Below are 22,020 nucleotides of genomic sequence, written 5' to 3'. Positions count from 1 at the left end.
GTTGAGAAATACATTAGCATTTTTGAAGAGTGAAAAAAAATGAAGCACTTTCTATACTTGTCCTGAGAAAGTGAAATCACAGGACAGGAGTTATTTTTTTCTCTCTGTTTGCTTCAGTAACCTTATCTTGTAAATATAGTTATTCTTTAGTAAAAAGTCAGACTCCTTAATCTGAAAGTTTAGGAAAAATTCCCAAACCCTAACCAATTAAGAGCAAAAAGAAAATAGTAATGCATAGGTGTAACTTGTACAGTGGGGCCTTGACTTACGAGTTTAATTCGTTCTGAGACCGAGCTCGTTAAGGAGCTCGTTAACTCAAATTACTCTATCAACTCAATGCAAAAAATCGCCGGAGAGACAGCTGGTATCTCAAAAGACTCGTTAGTCGGGACACTCGTAAGTCAAGGCCCCACTGTATTACTATTTATGCATACCAGCCAGAAGTCTAAATGTTCATGTTATATTTTTCATATCATAACAGTGGCCACTTTTTGTACAACACATGTTATATCTGAAGTGCTCCCAGCAATTTTGACATCATTTGGTAAAGATGGTCCCGTTTGACCCATGAGGGCCAAGATAATTAAGTGACTAAAAGGTCACGCAGTGTGTTAGTTACAGAATTGGATTTACAAATTGCCTCATTTTTGGTTACAATTTGTGACTGTTCATTGATTTGCTGTGTTATCATTTCAGCCAGTAAAGGGAAGATTATAGATTGATATCATATGAAAGAGAAGAAAACAATAAAAGATTACAAGTAACCCCAGTGCAAAGGAAAGGAATCATTCTTTAGAGATATACAAATGTCTTTTTTATTGTTTTTGACAGGTATGGGTTCACATTTTTAGGAACTCAGAATGGCCATATCAGAATAGAGAACCAAAGACAAGAAATAGAAGAGTAAGTAGCACTGTGTGTTTGTTTGTCACACCTTAATCCCACAGTCCACCTTAACTGAATATAGTAAGGGCAGCAAAGGAAACTGATTGCATCTACAAGTGTAGGACTCTGTTCTCCCAGTTTAGAGTTTTATGTAAATGTAGTTGGAGGAGGAGAAAGTTATTTTTTTCATAGAATGGCAGAAACTGAGATTTGATGTGGGAATGATTCCAGTTTGGTTCACATATGGATCCAGTAGCCTGAATGAGAGTCTGCCTGGACTTCCTTTCAGAAATTAAAATACCATTTCTGCTCTCCAACACATGCTGCAAGAAAAATCAGTGAACATGCATAAAACTTTATTTCCAGAACCCAACCAATAACTCTGGGATTTCAAGCCTAGCCAAACATGGCAGCTTTGGTGTTAGAAGCTTTGTCTTGGTCTAGATCAGCGGTTCTCAACCTGTGGGTCGCGACCCCTTTGGGGGTCAAATGACCCTTTCACAGGGGTTGCCTAAGACCATCGGAAAACACATATATAATTACATATTTTTTTGTGATTAATCACTATGCTTTAATTATGTTCAATTTGTAACAATGAAATTGGGGGTCACCACAACATGAGGAACTGTATTAAATTCAAAGGATCGCAGCATTAGGAAGGTTGAGAACCACTGTTCTAGATGATCAGGGTTAAGCCTTGGGGCAAGTATTCTAATGCATCAGTGTCTTCCCCTATGGAGACCTCAAGGAACAAAGCCACTTTAGCTTAACGGCAGATTTGAATTAGGCTCTATGATTAATTTGAAGTCCTTCATCTGAAGTTGAAATATAATTACCTGACTTACATTCTGGCCCCTAACATCTCATGAGACCCATCTCACACCCTGTAATACATGTAGATGCACCTTTAGGGCGGGATGCTCAGAAACCAGAGGAAGGCTCTTTGGCCTGACTGCCAAGAACCCAGAGTCATCATCTGTCCAGATTCTAACCAGTTTGCAACCAGTGCCCCCATCTTGGCCAACACCAAGTGAAATACTACATGTTTATGTTTTACACACACATATCCTCAAATAATGACCTCCTCCCTCCCATCAAAAACAAGCTTTGTGATATTTTTAGGACAAATGCTTGTCTCCAAATTGTTTATTTTAAAAAAAATCTTACATTTTTAAAATATTTAACTCATATTTTTACCCTTGTGCATCATTTCATTTGATTAATATAGCTCAACCATTCATACACAGATCTGATCATATCATTCCACTGTTTAAACCTTTCAGTGGATTTCTATTGCTCTTAGGATAAAATATCAAATCTGTGGCCCACAATGTTCTCATTTCCCAGCCCCTGCTTAGAGTCCTTACTCTTCCCCTATCAATTAGATGTCAAGCCTTAGTGAACTACTGTATATTCCAACCATGGTCCATATGTAATCATACTCTTGTGCCTTTGCACATACTCTTCCCTCTACTCAGAATGCCATGCTACTCTTTCTTCATCATAACACTTCTAGAGAACACAACTCAGGTACAACTATTTCCAGGAAGCCTTCCTTCGGATGTCTTCATTCTGCACACTCACATCTCCCCTATGAGTTCCTTTATTTATTACAGTTTTTGGCAGACTGGAAAGTAATCTTATTACTTTACCCTCTGATTGCCTTATCATATGAGGAGCCCTTTGAGGGAAGGGTCTGAGGAGATTCCTGTCTATTTTCTAGCACCTAGCACTGTGCCTGACACATATTAGACATTCCATAGATGATTGAAATAATTGTCAGGGTGAGACTATTTCTAGATCCCTTCAGATATGGCTCGGTGGGACATCTTTTTGTCCCCTATTCCTATATAGTTGCTCACTCCTTACATTTTAGGTAATATAATGAGAAGATACAGATACCCCTCACCAACAATGGTATCCTCTGACAGCATGCTCTAAATGCAGAGACATTTAAAAAACACAGTAAAAATCCCCAGTTGTACACATAACTAGCACCCCTTACCCAAAGAGAAGAGCTTGGTTCATTAAAGATGTTTAAATATCTTAAGATATTTCTCTTGTGATTTATTTTTCCCAGTATGGTCTAGGTATTTTACTTTTCTCATTTTTCTTCTCATAAAGGTATGAACTTCTTCACACCTTAAACTTTGATTCTGTCCGCCGTCGTATGAGTGTTATTGTGCAGACTAAAGAAGGTATGCATTTTTGAAAAAATAACTTTTTCTCTTTTTCCATTTTAGATTTATATTTAATCAACAATTTCAAGAAAAAAAACATTAAATGTAGTAGTATATGATTACCTAACATATCAAGCAGTAGCTTCATATAGGCCTTCATGTATTTATATAAGTAAGCACATGTATTCGCTTGTCAAATTGTCATTGGTAGAACCCCTGGTATGACAGTGTATGCCTTTTCTTGGAAACTGAGCTCTACTCAGTCATGGTTGTCCAAATAGGAACTGAAAGGGTGACTTTTTTGTTCTGGGTACTGACCAATCACCAATAATGTCTACATGCAATAGCTCAGTACGATTGTGGGGTTTGCAATTACTAGCCGTAAAGTCCTTGAGTGTAGAGTTGCTGGTTATCCCTCCCTGACCTTCCTCATTCCCCATTGGTTTACACTCCCTGGACGCTGGTGAGCTAGAGATAACTAATGGCCAGCCTAATATGAAAGAGCATTGTAATTTTACTTCAGCACTCTGGCCTCTTTGACAGTCAAAAAGCTTGCCCTTTGCTTGCAAGGGAACCAGTGCCATCATCCCAGGGTTCCCCCGTATCTTTGGGAGGAGCCATGGTGGTCAAGATATCTTCTGTTCGAATTCAGCAAGACTCATGAGAATGCTTCATTTGGGGGCTCTCAGAAACCTCTGTATCTATTTGTGTTTGTGTATGTGCATGTGTCTGTCTCTGGGTGGTTTTTTCAAAATATCCTTGATTAATTTTCTAGTAATTTACTTTTTAGTATTAAATCTGTTGCAAATTCCTGAATGTGAGAATAGGAAGATACAGACAGACTCTTGAGGGAATGTATCCCACTTTATTCATACTTTTTGGTGTGACTGCAAATGAAAATGATTTAATTATGTTAATGTACAATTTGCTTTGTGACTTTTACACAAATTGGATGTGTGAGAGAAAATGAAAAAACAAACAAACATTTTAAATACTTGCTGTTTTTACCTGTGCCCATGCACATATGCATTCTACTGCAAATGGTGAGATATCTGGGGAAGTGGTATGCCAAGGGCCTTAACCTCTGAGCAATACTGTTATTTTTTAACTTGTTGGACTTAGCATTTTGCCTTATAAGGATGAAGTGTTTATCGTTATGCTCAACTATTACTACTTTCCTGAGTGCATGGACTGATATAAACCTTTACTTGTGCTACTAAGTACAATGTATTCTCAACTGTCTTCTACAAAGCTAGTCTCAAGTTTCTGGTAAAAACCGTCAAGCCACTGTTTTAAAAGCTAATTTATATAGTTTATTTAAAATGAGTTTACCTTGTTTGAGATTAAGTTTGGTCCTTGACATCAGTAGATGCCACAGGTGCTCTTTAGACCATGGCTGACAACATTTTCCAAGATAATTCAGATGCACTTGACACAAGCATAGACTTTCATGATTCACTAGAAGGAAGTATATTTTAACAGAGGTGCATGTTGTAAACTCTGAGTTATTACTTATGTCCATATCGGTCTTAAGAGATGGTGAATGTTGTCCTGACAATGCAAAGGTCAAGATGTCTCATTCCATTTGGGTGAGCATTTCAAGGCAGGCTCAGGATACATAACAGCTGAGTGAGAATATCCACCCTAATCATTCAATGTTATTAAAGTCCCAGTACAAGGCTTAAAATTCTAAGTCGACTACTTTGGTTTTTTATTTTAGGAGGCATACTTCTCTTTTGTAAAGGTGCCGACTCAGCAATTTTCCCCAGGGTGCATAATCATAACATTGAGTCAACCAAAGCCCATGTGGAACGAACTTCAATGGTGAGCCTTCACTCTAACCCCCCAAGAAATAGAGAAATGATGGAAATGACTTATTTAAATATCTGTTTAAGTGAATTTTAGCTTCTCTTTATGGTTTATTTTCAGAATTGGGGCTTTAGTAATAGTGTTTACCATATTTTAATATAAAACATTTTTCTAGAGCAAGTTTCTCTTCAGAATTTGGAGCTTTAAAGACTTTTCAAGAATGTATTATGTTCTGTGGGGTTTTTTTTTGCCCCCAGAGATATTTTGTTATTTTGAACTTAATTGAATGTTACCTTTTTAGTTGTAATTTGTTCTTTTTTTAAAACTAAAAATATATCAGAATTTCTCTTTGTTTGGTAAAGTAAGAGTACTTAAAGAAAATGTGTTTTTTCCCCCCTGTTATTATTTAGATAACTAGAGATCTCCTACTTTGCTTCTAGGATGGGTATCGGACACTTTGTGTAGCCTTCAAAGAAATTCCTCCAGATGATTATGAAAGAATTGACAGACAGCTCGTAGAGGCAAAAATGGCCTTACAACAGAGAGAAGAAAAATTGGAAACAATTTTTGATGATATTGAGACAAACATGAATTTAATTGGAGCCACTGCAGTGGAAGACAAGTAACTAGAATATAATATTCTTGTTATTTTAATGACCAGTCATTTAGGGTGGTATCTGTTCAGATTAGTAATTTAATCTCAAATTTTGAAATCTTTGATTTTGCTTTGTCTACACACCAGATTGTGAACTATTCATGGGAATGATTATTAAGTTAATTATTTGTGAGTTAGAAGATGACTCTGTCATCTTTAAGGTCTTTTGAATACTTACTAAGCCATTCATTTATTTATGCAGATATTTATGAAATAGTCTTACTAGGCATAGGGCGCTTTGTGCTGAAGACATCATTTAAGCTGAATTAGTGCCTGGTAGAATGGGTAAAATTTTTTAAAATATATTTTTATTAATTTCACAGAGGAATGGAGAGGAAGAGAGAGAGAGAAACATCAATGATGAGAGAGAAACATTGATTGGCTGCCTCCTGCATGCCCCTTACTGGGGATCAAGCTCGCAACCTGGGCATGTGCCCTGACCAGGAATTGAGCTGTGACCTCCTGGTTCATAGGTTGATGCTCAACCACTTAGCCATACCAGCCGGACAAGAATAAGTAAACTTTTGACAGAGATAAGCTGAAAGGAAATTTCAAGGTAGAGCAAATAACATGAGAGCTCATTCTAACCTGGTTTAACAGACTAGAGCTTGTTTTTGCATACTTTAAAATGATTTACTTTAATTATATAGGCTGAGCTCTGACAGACATAATTATAGGGCTCCAACAAGTTTTAGACTTAATATTGGAAGAGATTTTTAGAAATTATAAATGCCCAATTGTTGAGACAACCAAACAAAGTTACAAACATATATTTAGCCATATTGGAAGGTACTGCAATTCTAATGAAATCCATTTAGTTTAATTTCATTTTTATTCTCTTGACAAAAGGAATCAAAGAAAGTATCATTCTTCTTTTATTCCTGCCTTTCAGAATTATGCTTAAACTAGAGGCCCGGTGCACAAAAATTTGTGCACTTGGGGAGGGGGGGGTCCCTCAGCCCGGCCTGTGCCCTCTCGCAGTCTGGGACCCCTCGAGGGATGTCCACCTGCTGGCTTAGCCCACTCTCTGGGGGATCGGGCCTAAGTTGGCAGTCAGACATCCCTCTGGCAGCCCGGGAGCCCTCAGGGGATGTCCACTTGCCAGCGGGGAACAGGCCTAAGCTGCGGTCAGACAACCTTAGCGCTGCTGAGGAGGCGGGAGAGGCTCCCGCCATCACTGCTGTGCTGGCAGCCATTAGCCTGGCTTGTGACTGAGGAGAGCTCTCCCTGTGGGAGCACACTGACCACCAGGGGACAGCTTCTGCATTGAGCATCTGCCCCCTGGTGGTCAGTGTGTGTCATAGTGACCAGTCATTCCCAGTCATTCTGCTGTTAGGGTCAATTTGCATATTACCCTTTTATTAAATAGGATAGAGGCCTGGTGCACGGGTGGGGGCCGGCTGGTTTGCCCTGAAGGGTGTCCCAAATCAAGATGGGGGTCCCACTGGGGTGCCTGGCCAGCCTGGGTGAGGAGCTGAGCACTGTTTTCAGGCTTGCCATGCCCCCTGGCGACTCAAGCTCCCAGCCTCTCCTTTTTTTCTTTCTTTTTTTCCCTGGGATTTATTTATCTTCTATAATTGAAACTTTGTAGCCTTTAGCAGAGCCCAGGCCTGCCAGGGCAGACAGGAAGCTTGGGTTCCTCCATCACCATGGGCAACCCAAGCCTCCTGCTCGCTCCAGCTCCATGGCCACTGCCATCTTAGTTGGGTTAATTTGCATACTTGCTCCTGATTGGCTTGTGGGTGTGGCTTGAGTGTAGCAGAGGGATGGTTAATTTGCATATTTTTCTTTTATTATATAGGATTCTCTTTCAGGATGGTTGGCTTTTCTGTTCTTAAAGCTCCTCAGGGATGATATTCACTAACTTCCCTCAATATCTTATTTGAATGTCTTTGGCCCTTTCTGTTTTAAACCATGTTAAGTATCTGTGTGGTGAGACATAATATAAAATTTAATATGCTAAAGTGACAATGAATAAGAATGCTTGGTGAGTTTCTGAATATTTTAGCTAAGAATGCTGATTCTCACTTCTGCCATAGGATATCAGTTATATCAAGAGATGTCATGAATTTGTCCAAACCTCATTCTTTGAAATTCACTTTAATAAGTAAAACTGTGCCAGAGAGAACACTCTCAGAGTAGAGGATACATAAGAAAACCAACTGTGATAACATGTCAGGACTCCAGAAATGCTGTGTATTGTAAAAATATTCTCTTTAACAAGCCTTCTTGCAGAATCTCTGTTGGGAATTTTTGAGGATAATGAGTTTTCCTTTGTGTTCTCAGGCTACAAGATCAAGCAGCTGAGACCATTGAAGCTCTGCATGCAGCAGGTCTGAAAGTCTGGGTGCTTACTGGGGATAAGATGGAGACAGCCAAATCCACCTGCTATGCCTGCCGCCTTTTCCAAACCAGCACTGAGCTCTTAGAATTGACCACAAAAACCATTGAAGAAAGTGAAAGGAAAGAAGATCGATTACATGAATTGTTGATAGAATACCGTAAGAAGTTGCTCCATGAATTTCCTAAAAGTACTAGAAGCCTTAAAAAGTAAGAAAGTGCATCAGTTTCTTATATTTAGGCATTGGTACAGATATAAATCACAGCTTTTTATGCAGAAGGCTCTGTTTTTTTACTTATCATTCTTTGTTTGCAGGTATTTTATCCTTATAAATTAAAAACATTCCCTGAGGGCTCTTCCGGGGATGGTGACTTTAGTTTAGGTATTCACCATGGTCCAGCATTTGACATACATTCGGAGGCTGTCCTACAATACCGCCTCTAACAAAACGAGACTGTCCTGAACCCCTGGTAATAGAATTGTTTACCTTTATACCAAGAAGGTTGGGAAAGCACCAAAATCTGCATGTGGTATGTGCCCAGGCCGACTTCTCAGAATTTGTGTTGTGAGGCCTAAAGTTCTAATGAGGTTGTCTAAAACAAAAAAACACATCAGCAGGGCCTATAGTGGATCCATGTGTACTAAATGTGTCCGTGACAGGATCAAGCGTGCTTTCCTTATTGAGGAGCAGAAAATCGTTGTGAAAGTGTTGAAGGCACAAGCACAGAGTCAGAAAGCTAAATAAATTTAAAAATGAAGCTTTTTTGAGTAATTAAAAAACACACACAGCATTCCCTGGGGATGTGGCTAATGGCCCAGTTGAAATTATTTGGTACTTCCTACCTCTAGTTTAAAAGAAAACCATGCACTTCTCAAGGTTTATGAAACTAGTTCAGTTTCTCGATATTTAGGGCCTGGGTATTTAGCATTGATAGTCTGGCCTGGTCCATGTTAATAAAAAAATACATCTTTTCACAGTCTATTAAACTGAATGTAATAAAACTGATCTCTGTAATAGTTTCCATATATTTTGAGACCCTGGAGCCATTTTCTGTGTTGATTTTCATGCCACAGAATTCCAAAGGTAACCAAATTCTTGTTGACATGGACACTTGGATTCTGCTTTCAACTAGCTGCTTATGAAGAACTGTGGAACCCTCGGATCTCAAGGAAAGCCACTGATCCACAATAATTCAATGATATATTTTTCTAGAATTATCATTGACTAGGGCTTAGCCTTGTCTGAAGCAATTATTGGAATTTACCTTGGCTATAAGGAAATTGATTTCCTCTTTAGGATGTGCTTACACTAAATTCAAAGACCCCTAGATAATACTGTTTTTCATTTCTTGAGCACCCCCTTTGTTCCAGGAACAGTGTTAAGCACTTTATATAATTATTCTCATTTAATCTTCACTACAAACTAGTAAGGCAATCTTATTTTCTTCAACTTACAGATAGGGAAACTAAGGCTTTGAGGTGGAATAAGTCTATCCAATTCCAGAGTCCATGCTATATCTTTAACAACTCTACTATATTGTCATCTTCATCTCCATTGTTTAAACCAACTTTAGAAATGAATACCACACATTCATGAGGCTATGGTCAATTCTAAAACAGCAGTTTTTCTTCTGGTATTTGGGCATCAATGAGAATAAACAGGTTTTTATGATTAAAGTTTTCTTCCTTTAACCAAATGATACTTATTAAAGGCAGTCAAAATTACAAGCATTTTACTTTTCCATTTGTCTTAGTCTGCTTGGGCTACCATATCAAAATACCATAGACTGGTTAGCTTATCCAGTGGAAACTAATTTCTCATAGCTGGTATGGTCCCTCTTTCTAGCTTGCAGAAAGCTGCCTTTACACTGTGTCCTTACATTGCAGAGAGGGGGGAAGCTCTGGTGTCTCTTCTTATAAGGACCCCACCCTTATGAATTTATTTAAACCTAAGTATCTCCCAAAGACTCCATCTCCAAATACCACCACATTGAGGGTTAGGGTTTCAAAATAGGACATGGTAGGGGACACAATTCAGTTCATAGCACCATTCAGCAGCTCTGGAGCACTTTTATAAGAGCCAGGGCTTATGGAACCCTTCACTTCTCAGCTCAGAACATTTCCTCTTCCTGGCTCATCTGTTTGGAGTTGTGCGGGTACAGTCTTTCCCCAGGTTACATAGATGGCAGACCTAGAATCACTTCTGCCAGCTTCTGCTTCTTTGTCCCTTCCACTTTAGATCAGCCACCAAGCCTTATTCATGTTCTCATTTTCACCACCGGTGCTCCACAGCAAATTTTGTAGCAACCCATGCCTCAAGTCCCTTAAGCCCCTCTGCCAGACAAGTGGTCCTTAAATGTGAAGTACTGCCTATATCTTGTCCCTGCTCAGAAACCTTAAGTGGTTCTCCATTACCCACAGAATCAGTTTGCACCAAAGGCCTCAAGTGACATTTTCATTTTGCTTTCCTAGTGCAGGATACATTCTCTCCACACACCACTTTCTGCCCTGTCTTTCAAGGTCCATTTCAGATATCACACCTCACAAAGAACCCACTATTCTTCCTGTGTATTTATTTTCCCAATCACTGGATAGTGACTATTTAATATCTTGTTTGGTTGGTTATAGTCTATCATGTATGCTTTTGTCATCCCAATGAGATTTTCTGTTCTACAAGGAAAGAGTAATTAATAATTCTTTTCATTGTATATAATTGATGTTTACAAATATTGCTTGATTGATTATTGAGTCACTGTTTTCTGTATATTAAGTCTGCTCTGTGGGTAGGGGAGCAAAGAAGGTGAACACATGAATGATATCTCTTTAGTGAGTGAAAAAATGGTCGTTAAATTATGAAGCAAAATATGGATATGTACAAAATATTATGGTGTTAGCAATATACAACAAAGAAATATGGCATAAAGGATAGATGAGGCATATTAGGCTCTCACTACTCAAAGTTTGGTCCATAGAACAGCATCTCCATTACCACCAGAAGCTTGTTAGAAATATAAAATCCCATGTCCCACCCCAAACCTATTCAATCAGAATCTACAAGATTCCCAGAAATTTTGACAAGATTCTTTTAACATTAAACTTTGAGAAGCATCAAGTTAGACAAGTGAATTTATAATGATGAGATCCAGCTGTGTCTAATTCACTGCAGTGGTTCTCAAATAGCACCCAAATTTCCTGAGCTAACATTGACTAATCATTGTTTTTTCTTCATTGTAAAAAAAATAAAGACATGTTAATTGGTAGAATTTTCTCAGTTGTAAGTTTTACCCTCATATGTTTTTCTTAAATACTTGGCACTGGTTACATTTTTCTTTCCTGGCTATGCATGAGAATCACCTGAAGAGCTTTTTAAAGTATTAATACAGTATATGTAACTGAGCCCTGCCCAAGATACTCTGATTTAATTTATCTGGGGATAGTCCTCACGTAATGGGCAATTTTTTATTTTATTTTTATTAAATATATTTTTATTGATTTCAGAGATAAAGGGAGAGGGAGAGAGAGATAGAAACATCAGTGATGAGAGAGAATCATTCATCAGCTGCCTCCTGCATGCCCCCTACTGAGGATCGAGCCTGATACCCCGGCATATTCCCTTAACTGGAAAAGAACCTGGGACCCTTCAATCTGCAGGCCAGCGCTCTATCCACTGAGCCAAACCAGCTAGGGCACATGGGCAATTTTTTAAAACTGCTCAGATGATTCTAATGGGAAGGCTATGGCTGAGAACATTAATCAAGTATAAAATGATACTTATTTAATGAACATATATTGTTGTATGGTATTCTTTAATGAACACCATATATTTTAGGTACTCCATCACATTTGAGAAGCCTGGTTTACTGATAGTTTATGTCATTCAGGCAAAAATATTAGGAAAAGGTCTTCTGTGACTGTATACCCCAAAGCCATTTTGTCTTTTACTTATATTGTTAAGAAGTTTTTAGATTGACTAATGATTTGTCTTTATATCAGAGTTTGATCTGTAATTTCCCAAATTCGCCTTCGGTTTCTTATAGAGACTGACCACTAAATGTCCATTATTTTTATCCCATTTAGAACTTAATGTTATTTATATAGGCAGCTTGAGTCTCAAACATGTGATGAAAGTCTCTGATGTGCCTTTATTAGAGGCAGTTTTTTCTTTAGAATGTATAGGTTTAGGAATCAGATTGATGATGATTTATGGGAGATCCTCCTTCTTATAGTTTAAAAGAAATAAGGTTCCTAAATAGAATTGTATAATAGATTCAAATACAGCATTATTTTTTTATTTTCAGAGCATGGACAGAACAACAGGAATATGGATTAATCATTGATGGCTCCACATTATCACTCATATTAAATTCTAATCATGACTCCAGTTCTAACAATTACAAAAGCATTTTCGTACAAATTTGTATGAAGTGCACTGCAGTGCTCTGCTGCCGGATGGCACCATTGCAGAAAGCACAGGTAACTGGATATTAGTTAATGTTCTGTTCTGGGGACTTCTACTTACACGTGCATATGTTCACTTTACTTTTAATTTGTTTCTTCTTTTACGGGCCATTATTACGTTATTACATCTTCCTTGGCATCAACCTCTTTGTGGTCAAAGTCAGGAGTCTTCCCACCGATTTGAATTAAACCAGCGTTGTTGTTCCCTCAAGCTGGCTGTCCAGTCCCTCACCTTCCGAACTTCTCTAATGAATGATTGGTGCCTGCTGCCTACCCTGGTCCCATGTGTTCTTTCTTCTCATCTTGCTCTGTTGGATCGCCTGGAGGAGAGCAATGACCTCCTAGCCAAATCCATCATGCTATCTTTCATTCTCCTCCTCAGTTCTTTGCTGCAGTTGACACTATCAATTATATCTCCTTAAAATTCCTCCCTTGGTTTCTATGATGGTTCACAGTCCTGACTTTCCCCCGCTACTTGGCAATCTAGTGTCTTTTTATTTTGTTTCATCTTCTGTCTTTCCCCTAATTATCAGTTTTCTCTGGTCTTGATTTTTCCTTTTCATTATGTCTCATATTTCTAGCTGCCTGCTCGACAGCTCCATATGGATTCCCCACTGTCACATTAAATTTTAGTGTTCAAAACAGATCTTACAATTTTCTCCTTCAGGCCAGTTTATTTTATATCTTTATTATTCCTATTACCAATGCCATTTTTTTCTTTTGCGTTCTAAGTCTCCAAAGTACCTCTGACCCTGCTCTTCTCCTTCACTCCATATATAGGCACTATGTCCTGTTGATTCTACCTTTTGTCATAGCTCTCATTTTGGTGCCATCTTTTTAAACCTTTCACCTCTAGCCCAGTCTAAGCCCTAACGACTTTACACAGAGACTATTTGATTTGGTCTCCTTGTTTTCACAATTCCCCCTTTAATCTCTTTCCCCACACTCCCAAATTAATCTTGTTAAAACACTACCTCTCTCATCATATATTCTTGCTCCAGCACTTTCAGTAGTTTCCTAGTCTCTTAGGAGGAAGGACAGATGACTCAATGTGGGCTTACCCTGTTGACCCTTGGGTCCACCATAATTCCCATATCCAGTGTGAATTGTTCCCCTTTTGTGTGCTTCCAACATGCTGTGCGCTTGCCAACTTCCAAGCTCTTCTCATATCATTTCCTCATCTGGGATTCTCTCAGAATTGCTCTTTGTCTAACAAAAAGTATACTCAATAAAACCCATTTCAAGCCCACTCCCATATGCTGTCTTTTTCAGCTCCTCCATCCCACATTGATCTGCTTCACCTTACTTTCTTGTACTCACTGGGTCCAAGGAACTTTAGAGTCTCAGTGACATACTTTTTCACTGCTACACACACGGCATTCTTTCATATGTGTTAGGCTTGCTTCTTCAGATTCTTCAGCTACTTACTCTAAATGCAGGGGAGGACTGTCTTTGGCTTCTCCTTTACATATAACCTGCCCTCTACCTCACACATGCATGCACACGCATGCCCATCTTCTTTTTAAATATTTTATTGATTTTTTACAGAGAGGAAGGGAGAGGGATAGAGAGTTAGAAACATCAATGAGAGAGAAACATTGATCAGCTGCCTCCTGCACACCCCGTACTGGGGATGTGCCTGCAACCAAGGTACATGCCCTTGACCAGAATCAAACCCGGGACCCTTAAGTCTGCAGGCCGATGCTCTATCCACTGAGCCAAACCGGTTACGGCACATGCCCATCTTAATTGAAGACATTGTCTCTCTCTACTTTCTTCTCACTCTCAATTCCCACCACAGTCAGGTGCTTGTCTTTTTTGCTCAACTCTCAGAGCCCTGGTTAGCCCCATATGGGGAAGCACATCCTGCCAGAAAAGGATCCAAAAATATCTGTCCATTTAGTAAGAAGCAATACCCCCCCCCCACAATCACAATCGTTGCTCAAGTTGCTTACCTGGGTTTTGATTCCATTGCCCAGGCTGGTGTCTGTATTCCTGACCACATGCTAATTCTCCCACCCAGAATATGGAGCTCCCTGTGGTGCAATCCTCATTCTGTTTTATTTCTCTTTCTATAGTCACTTCTGGGCTATCACCTACTTATCTGTCATGGCCATGTGGGTGATTTTCAAGTCACTTCTCCAATCTTTGGGTTTAACTTTATTTCTGTAGCTTCTTATTGAACACATCTTGGGTGTGCCATTATCACCTCAACTCACCCTTCACTAGAGCCCAACTATCATTTTTCTTGTCTTTTTCTATATCTACTAGAGGCCCAGTGCATGAATTCGTGCATAGGTGGGGTCCAGTCGGCAGATCGGGGCCGGGCCTGTCGGGAGGAGGAGATGGTGGAAGATTGCCCTTGAATCTAGTGTATGCTTTTGCCTTCTTTGTCAAATATTAATTGAGCATAGTGGCTTGGGTCGATTTCTGGGTTCTCTGTTCTGTTCCATTGGTATACATGTCTGTTCTTGTGCTAGTACCAGGCAGTTTTGAGAACCGTGGCCTTTTAGTATAACTTGACATCTGGTATTGAGATCCTTCCTACTTTGTACTTCTTTCTCAGGATTTGGGGAATAGCTGCGGCTACTCGGGGTCTTTTTTTATTCCATACTAGAGGCCTGGTGCACAAAATTCATGCATGGGTGGTGTCCCTAGGTCTGGCTGGTGATCAGGACTGATCGAGGCCATGCCAATCAGGGCTGGGTTGGAGAGGAGGCGACGGTCGCCTGGCCGGGTGTGGAAGGAATGGATGCTGGATGCCACCGCTGCCATTGTCGGCACCCTTCCACTGCGTGGTTCTCTGCTTCCCCCACTCCTTCTTCCCTCACCACCAGGCCACCATGACAGCGGGCAGGTGGCAGGCCGATTGGGGCTGCTGGCCTGAGAGAGAGACAGGGCATAGGAGGTTGGGCAGCCGGGGGGAGGGCCCGCAGGAGGTTGGCCAGCCAGCTTCACCCCCCGATTTGCTGGCCATAGTGGGCATCATAGTGACTGGTCGTTCCAGTCATTACGGCATTCCATTCTCTGGCTTTTTATATATATAGATTACTGAACTCACTATACTTCCAGTTTTCTAGATTTAAAATGTTGAAATCTCTGTTGACTTCCCCCATGCTTTACCATATGGTTTCAGTCACTGAATTCTGTCTGTTTTCTAGAACATCATTGTCGTTTCCATCTATTCCTTTCTTTCCATTACTTTTCAGGTCTAGGCTTTTAACAACTAATTGAACGGCAGCTATAACTAGCCACCTAACTTCTTTTTGCCTGCAGTTTTACTTTTTCTTTCTGTTCTTGTACCCTACTGCCACTCAGAATATCACTCCCTGTTGATCTGGCCCCAGGTGTACCTGGTATCTCCCCTATATGGAAACTCATTGATTTGCTCAAGCCAGATCTATTTTCTGAGCATATGCTGTATTTACCTGGCTGTATGTCTTAGAACATGATATTTTCTTTCTCTGGCATACTCCAACCCCCTTTTCCCCATCAATGCAAAACTTACCAATCTATTATGATTGATATCAAATCACTCTTATGTAAAATTATTCCTGATCACTGTGGCATATAGTGTCCTCTTCCTTCTCTATGGTCATAGGTTTTCTTATGTGGGTGACTTAGATGACATTTGTGTTATATATTCCCTTGTACAGATGATCGCATAGTGTTGTTTCTTAATTGGATTATCTAATATTCTTGATTCATTCCCTATCTCTGCTACTTCATCATATACTTTTTTTTCATCATATGCTTTTTAAGGTGTGTGACCAAGCCTTGTATCTTTTTTTTGGTATTTGTATATTGCTTTGCACTTTAAATTATATGAAGTTATAGTTGAGAAATAAATCACTTTTGGTAAATTGATTTCTTTTTCATGAAGCTATCCTAGAGATTGAAGAGAAATTCTTTTTTAGTTTTTTTTTTAATTTTATAGATTTCAGAGAGGAAGGGAGAGGGAGAGAGAGATAGAAATATCAGTGATGAGAGAGAATCATTGATCGGCTGCCTCCTGCATGCTTCCTACTGGGGATTGAGTTGGCAACCCGGGAATGTGCCCTTGACCAGAATCGAACCTGGGACCCTTCATTCCGCAGGCCAACGCTTTATCCACTGAGCCAAACCAGCTATGGCTGAAGAGAAATTCTTAATCCAGGTGACCTGGGTCCCAGAAAAAGAAAATTAATGTTAATCCATAAATCTGTCATTATTTCATAGTGTGTGACCATATATCCTTTACTTCCCACAAGGACAAGCTTTATTGTTTTTAATCTATTTTTTTATGTGGAAGCTGTCACCTTTGATAATTTCATTACCTTTCCTGGCTGTAGTTTTTCTTCCTTGAGGTGCAAATCATTACTGCACTTAGTATAAGAAGTGCAATTAGTTTAATGAGTATTGTAGCCCATAAAAAATCAATTTAGTTTGGGTTCTTTAATTTTGTCTTTGACTTACTGATAATTTCTGACAGTCTTATAAAGCTTTTTAAATGAACCCAAATGAGAAGGATTGGCAGAAAGCTGGCATTTCACAGTACCACCATTTTTTAGTTAAATTGAATTGGATGTGGATTTGGGGGTATACTATTTAATACTGAATAAAACCTGACTGATTTTTTTTTTAAAGAAAATACTGTGGGTTGGTGTATATAAATTATTTTTAATTACTTCAGTTGTGTTTAAAATGAATTGCCCTACCAGTGTCTCTCAGTGGTTGGGCATCGACCCAGGAACCAAGAAGGTACCAGAGGTTCGATTCCTGGTCAGGGCACAAACCCGGGTTGATGGCTCGATCCCCAGTAGGGGGCATGCAGAAGGCAGCCAATCGATGTTGCTGTTTCTCTCTCATTGATGTTTCTACCGCTCTATCCCTCTTCCTTTCTAAAAATCAATAAAAACATAGTTTAAAAATGGATTTTATTTATGTTAACTATTGAAAGCGATTATGAGGACATAATTTTTGCAAGACATTATTTGACTGCTGGATTATATAAACTTTTATTTTTTAATATATTTTATTGATTTTTGACAGAGAGGAAAGGAGGGATAGAGAGTTAGAAGCGATGAGAGAGTTGATTTTTGACAGAGAGGAAAGGAGGGATAGAGAGTTAGAAGCATCGATGAGAGAGAAACATTGATCAGCTGCCTCCTGCACACTCCCTACTGGGGATGTGCCTGCAACCAAGGTACATGCCCTTGACAGGAATCGAACCTGGGGCCCTTCAGTCTGCAGGCCGATGCTCTATCCACTGAGCCAAACCAGTCAGGGCTAAACTTCTAAAAGCTACTAGATTCCCAGGGGTTTTGAGGGTTGACACATAAAGCAGTCATTATCTAAAACATAGGGTGAGAGGACAGCTGTTTACCGAATACACTTCTCACAAGTAACTCCACCAGATTTATTTTATTCAGTACCTACCATGAACACAGCATTGAGCTACACTCTGTCATCAACACCTTGAAGAGACACTCAAGGAACAGTGACAGGCTTTTTACACATATCTCAGATAGCTTCTGCAAATTTCACCACCTTTAAGATGTCCCCCTTTAAAATGCAGCTACCGCCCTAGCTGGTTTGGCTCAGTGGATAGAGCATCGGCCTGCAGACTGAAGGGTCCCGGGTTCAATTCTAGTCAAGGAAATTTGCCTGGGAAGTGTTTGATCCCCAGCAGGGGACATGCAGGATGCAGCTGATCAATGAGTCTCTCTCATCATTGATGTTTCTATCTCTCTTTCTCTCTCCTTTCCTCTCTGAAATCAATAAAAATATTTTTAAAAAATAAAATGCAGCTACCTATAGGAAAGATGAAATCATATTGGGCAGTGGGACAAATTTAGTTGGCAGCTAGATGAGTGCAATAATTTTTTAAATATATTTTATTGATTTTTTACAGAGAGGAAGGGAGAGAGATAGAGAGTTAGAAACATCGATGAGAGAGAAACATCGATCAGCTGCCTCCTGCACATCTCCTACTGGGGATGTGCCCGCAACCCAGGTACATGCCCTTGACCGGAATCGAACCTGGGACCTTTCAGTCCGCAGGCCGACGCTCTATCCACTGAGCCAAACCGGTTTCGGCAGAGTGCAATAATTTAATGTCAGAAAAGTCCCTCGGGATAAGGGTTGGGATGCAACAAGGGAGAGTGTCAGCAGGGAGGGGAGAGGGAGAGGTTCCCCAAAACATTGTCCTCTCACTTCCCACTTTTGTTCTGGTAGCCCTATGCATGATACCCCAAATCAGCTTTCTGGTCTCTACTGCCACACGTTCAGCACTGATATGAAAAGACACATGAAGCTATGACAAAAGAGGGAAACAAGTTGTCCTCTAATATAGATAAGAGGCAGGGATTTTGACATTCATACATTCACAGAACTAGAAACAAGTGCGCACTGGTATTATATTTTTTCTTTTTTATTGGCTTTATTGGGGTAACATTGGCTAATAAAATTATATAGCATTAAGGTATCCAATTGTATAATACATCATCTGTATATTGTATTGTATAATACATCATCTGTATATTGTATTGTGTGTTCACCACCCAAAATCAAAGTCTCCTTAGTATTATATTTTGAAAAGCTGTGTTCTTCTGCCTCTGAGATTCGAGACTATTGCACATATATGCACACACTCCCTTTCTATTTGCAAGGCCAAAATTTACAAGTGTGAATGAGGCATCTAACCCTAATGTAGTACAATCTCATTTTCGGCTTTGACCTTTTTTATACCTCTTTTGTATTTAATGTTTAGATTGTCAGAATGGTGAAGAATTTAAAAGGGAGCCCAATAACACTGTCAATAGGTGATGGTGCCAATGATGTTAGTATGATCTTGGAATCCCATGTGGGAATAGGTAAGAAACATCTAATGAGATGGCAGCTGTAAGGTATCAGTATTGCTTTTAGGTAGAGTGGTCCTATATTCTAGAGATTTATTTTGGTTGCTCATACTGAATTCAAATTTTGGTATAATAATTGTTAATTGAATGAAGGTTGTCATTTGACCATGCACTATGTCCATCCCAAAGTCCTATTTCTGGGGGGAATGTAGAAATACAAAGTTGAGAATTTTTTTATATGATCCAAGTAAAATGAATTTCCCAAACTTACTGGCAGCACAATTGATCTCACTTTGACATAATGAAGGAAATTTTATTGATTTTCCACTCCTGGCCAGATTGCCTCCTTATGTTGCTGCACTGTCTTTTGAGATACTTAACTGTTTGGTACTAAGAAATGATCATTGCTTGGCTGGTTTTCCATATGGAGTTATTTATGGGTGGTTTGGGCTGTAGTGTTTAATTTATATGTTAGCATGTAAAAATGGCTTTTCTACAGCCTGTACCTTTTTCCCCTTATCAGGCTCTTGGTAGGCAACAATCCTAACACCCCAGCAAGTTGTTGTTGTTGTTTTTGAAGGGGGAGAAACAATGGAATTAGTATCTTGGGAATTATTGTACTGCAGTTTGGATTCCCAAATTCTTTTCATTTGAAAGTAGCCATATGTTGTGTGGAACTCTTAGTTCTACTCAATGGTTATCCAGTGTGGAAATGGCCTAAAGCAGCTTGAGCTCAGAGAAACTTGGGCTACTACTGAGAGTTTCATTCAGTGAAAGAACTTCACTGTCTCATTGTAAGTTTTCAGTTTTGAGCTCCTAGACCAGTGATGGCGAACCTGTGACACGTGTGTCAGAGGTGACACGCGAACTCATTTTTTTGGTTGATTTTTCTTTGTTAAATAGCATTTAAATATATAAAATAAATATCAAAAATATAAATCTTTGTTTTACTATGGTTGCAAATATCAAAAAATTTCTATATGTAACACGGCACCAGAGTTAAGTTAGGGTTTTTCAAAATGCTGACATGCCGAGCTCAAAAGGTTCGCCATCACTGTCCTAGACCATAAACCCCAGGTCTCTGATTTGCTTTAATATTGTACCCGGTCTAGTGCCATGCACAATTAAGCACTAAGTGGCTTTAAAGTAACTTTCAGATTTAATTTTTTCTCAGGATAATTTTGCCTTATAATGATTAAATAATTATTCTATTTAATTGTTGTATATTGTGTTATAAATAGGTAATTATCAATTACACTTAGTTTTACTACTTATTGGTAATTCTCATTGAGATTGTTAAAGAAAGCACTTTTTGGTTAAATAACACTAAGCTAAACTATACAACTGAGCTATAACACATAAGGAAGTTGAAAATACTAAGTCCAGGGCTTGTTTATTCTATAAAATACTCACCCTATAGAGATTTTCTTTTTTTAGGTATTAAAGGCAAAGAAGGTCGCCAAGCATCCAGAAATAGCGATTATTCTGTTCCAAAGTTTAAACATTTAAAGAAATTGCTATTGGGTCATGGACATCTATATTATGTGAGAATAGCACACCTTGTACAGTATTTCTTCTATAAGGTATGTGATCAAGTATTTGCAATTTAATTTAAGACTACTTAATCCAGCTCAATTTAGTCATAGTGTTTTTCCTCCTCTTTCCATGTTTCTTTTGCTGTCTTCATACTGAAGTTTGTAGACAGCAAAACATCTATTTATGGTATTGGAAACCAGAAATTTATTTTAATGCAAGAGATTTGAGATGAAATTTTAAGTCAAATTTCTTGGAGTATAGTTTAAATACAATAAAATGTACCTATTCATAGTGCAGTAAACCCTCAAGTTTGCGAACTTCAATTTAACCAACTTCTGATTTAACAGACAAAATTTCCAGTCTGTATGTCATATGTGAAAATTAACCCCCTTTTAATTTTAAAATGCTTTTAACCAAGAGTTGCTTATATTAAATTAACAGGATGTGGTGTTTTTTTGTTAGTTAACTTATTTTTAACAAATTTTAGCGAATAGGCCATGTGCTGGAAAAAAACACTGTAGTCATTTTGCTGTCATAAATATTACATATCTACAACTATAGTCTACATATTTAAATCTAAGAGTCATTGCTCGTAAACAATGTTTGATGAATGATTAACACATGATCCCACTGTATTGCAGGTGGTATTTCGTTATGGTGTGACTTTCTACAGCAGTTTTTTATTTTTTAATCCTCACCTGAGGATATTTTTTCCATTGTTTTTCATAGAAAGTGGGAGGGAGGGAGGGAAGGGGAGAGAGACAGAGACATTGTGGACTGCTTGCCTCCTGCAGATGCCCTGACCTGGGGGTGGGGAGTGAACCTGTAACCCAGGTATGTGCCCTTGACTGGAAATCGAACCCATTGCCCAGGACAATGCTCTCACCACTTACCACACCAGCCAGGGCTCAGGGCTCTGCAGCATTTTTAATGTGTGCCAGCAATGTTCTAAAGTGTGCTAATCCACGCCTCAGCTGTGTGCATTTTACTCGTGGTGACTGGTGAATGCATACATTTACTAACACTATTCAGTATAAATTTGAAATTACTGTAATATTTACAGAAAACGTTTCTGTGAAATTAAATTTTTCTTTTTTTAAAATTAATTCTTTATTGTTCACATTATTACAGTTGTTCCTCTTTTTTCCCCCCATAGCTCCCCTCCACATGGTTCCCACCCCACCCTCTACCCTTACCCCTCCACTGTCCTCATCCATAGGTGTACAATTTTTGTCCAGTCTCTTCCCGCACCCCCACACCCCTTTCCCCCCCAAAAATAGTCAGTCCACTCCCTTTCTATGCCCCTGATTCTATTAT

At 39.0% G+C, this 22,020-nt stretch overlaps 1 protein-coding gene and 1 pseudogene across 1 annotated transcript in view; both read left to right on the top strand.

Moving 5' to 3' along the window:
• The window catches only part of ATP11C (ATPase, class VI, type 11C), a 130,762-nt gene that overhangs the window by 72,076 nt on the left and 36,666 nt on the right, over positions 1-22,020 (top strand). Inside the window, exons 16-23 of the mRNA XM_014528816.1 lie at positions 832-903; positions 3,010-3,083; positions 4,786-4,889; positions 5,315-5,496; positions 7,816-8,079; positions 12,169-12,343; positions 19,080-19,182; positions 20,605-20,750. Coding sequence (XP_014384302.1) covers positions 832-903; positions 3,010-3,083; positions 4,786-4,889; positions 5,315-5,496; positions 7,816-8,079; positions 12,169-12,343; positions 19,080-19,182; positions 20,605-20,750 — 1,120 coding nt within the window. The remainder of the gene's footprint in view (positions 1-831; positions 904-3,009; positions 3,084-4,785; positions 4,890-5,314; positions 5,497-7,815; positions 8,080-12,168; positions 12,344-19,079; positions 19,183-20,604; positions 20,751-22,020) is intronic.
• On the top strand, positions 8,247-8,642 carry LOC102258488 (annotated as a pseudogene).

The sequence above is a fragment of the Myotis brandtii genome, unplaced genomic scaffold, assembly GCF_000412655.1.
Source record: "Myotis brandtii unplaced genomic scaffold, ASM41265v1 scaffold654, whole genome shotgun sequence".
NCBI lineage: Eukaryota > Metazoa > Chordata > Mammalia > Chiroptera > Vespertilionidae > Myotis > Myotis brandtii.
This window is presented reverse-complemented; position numbering and strand designations above follow the sequence as displayed.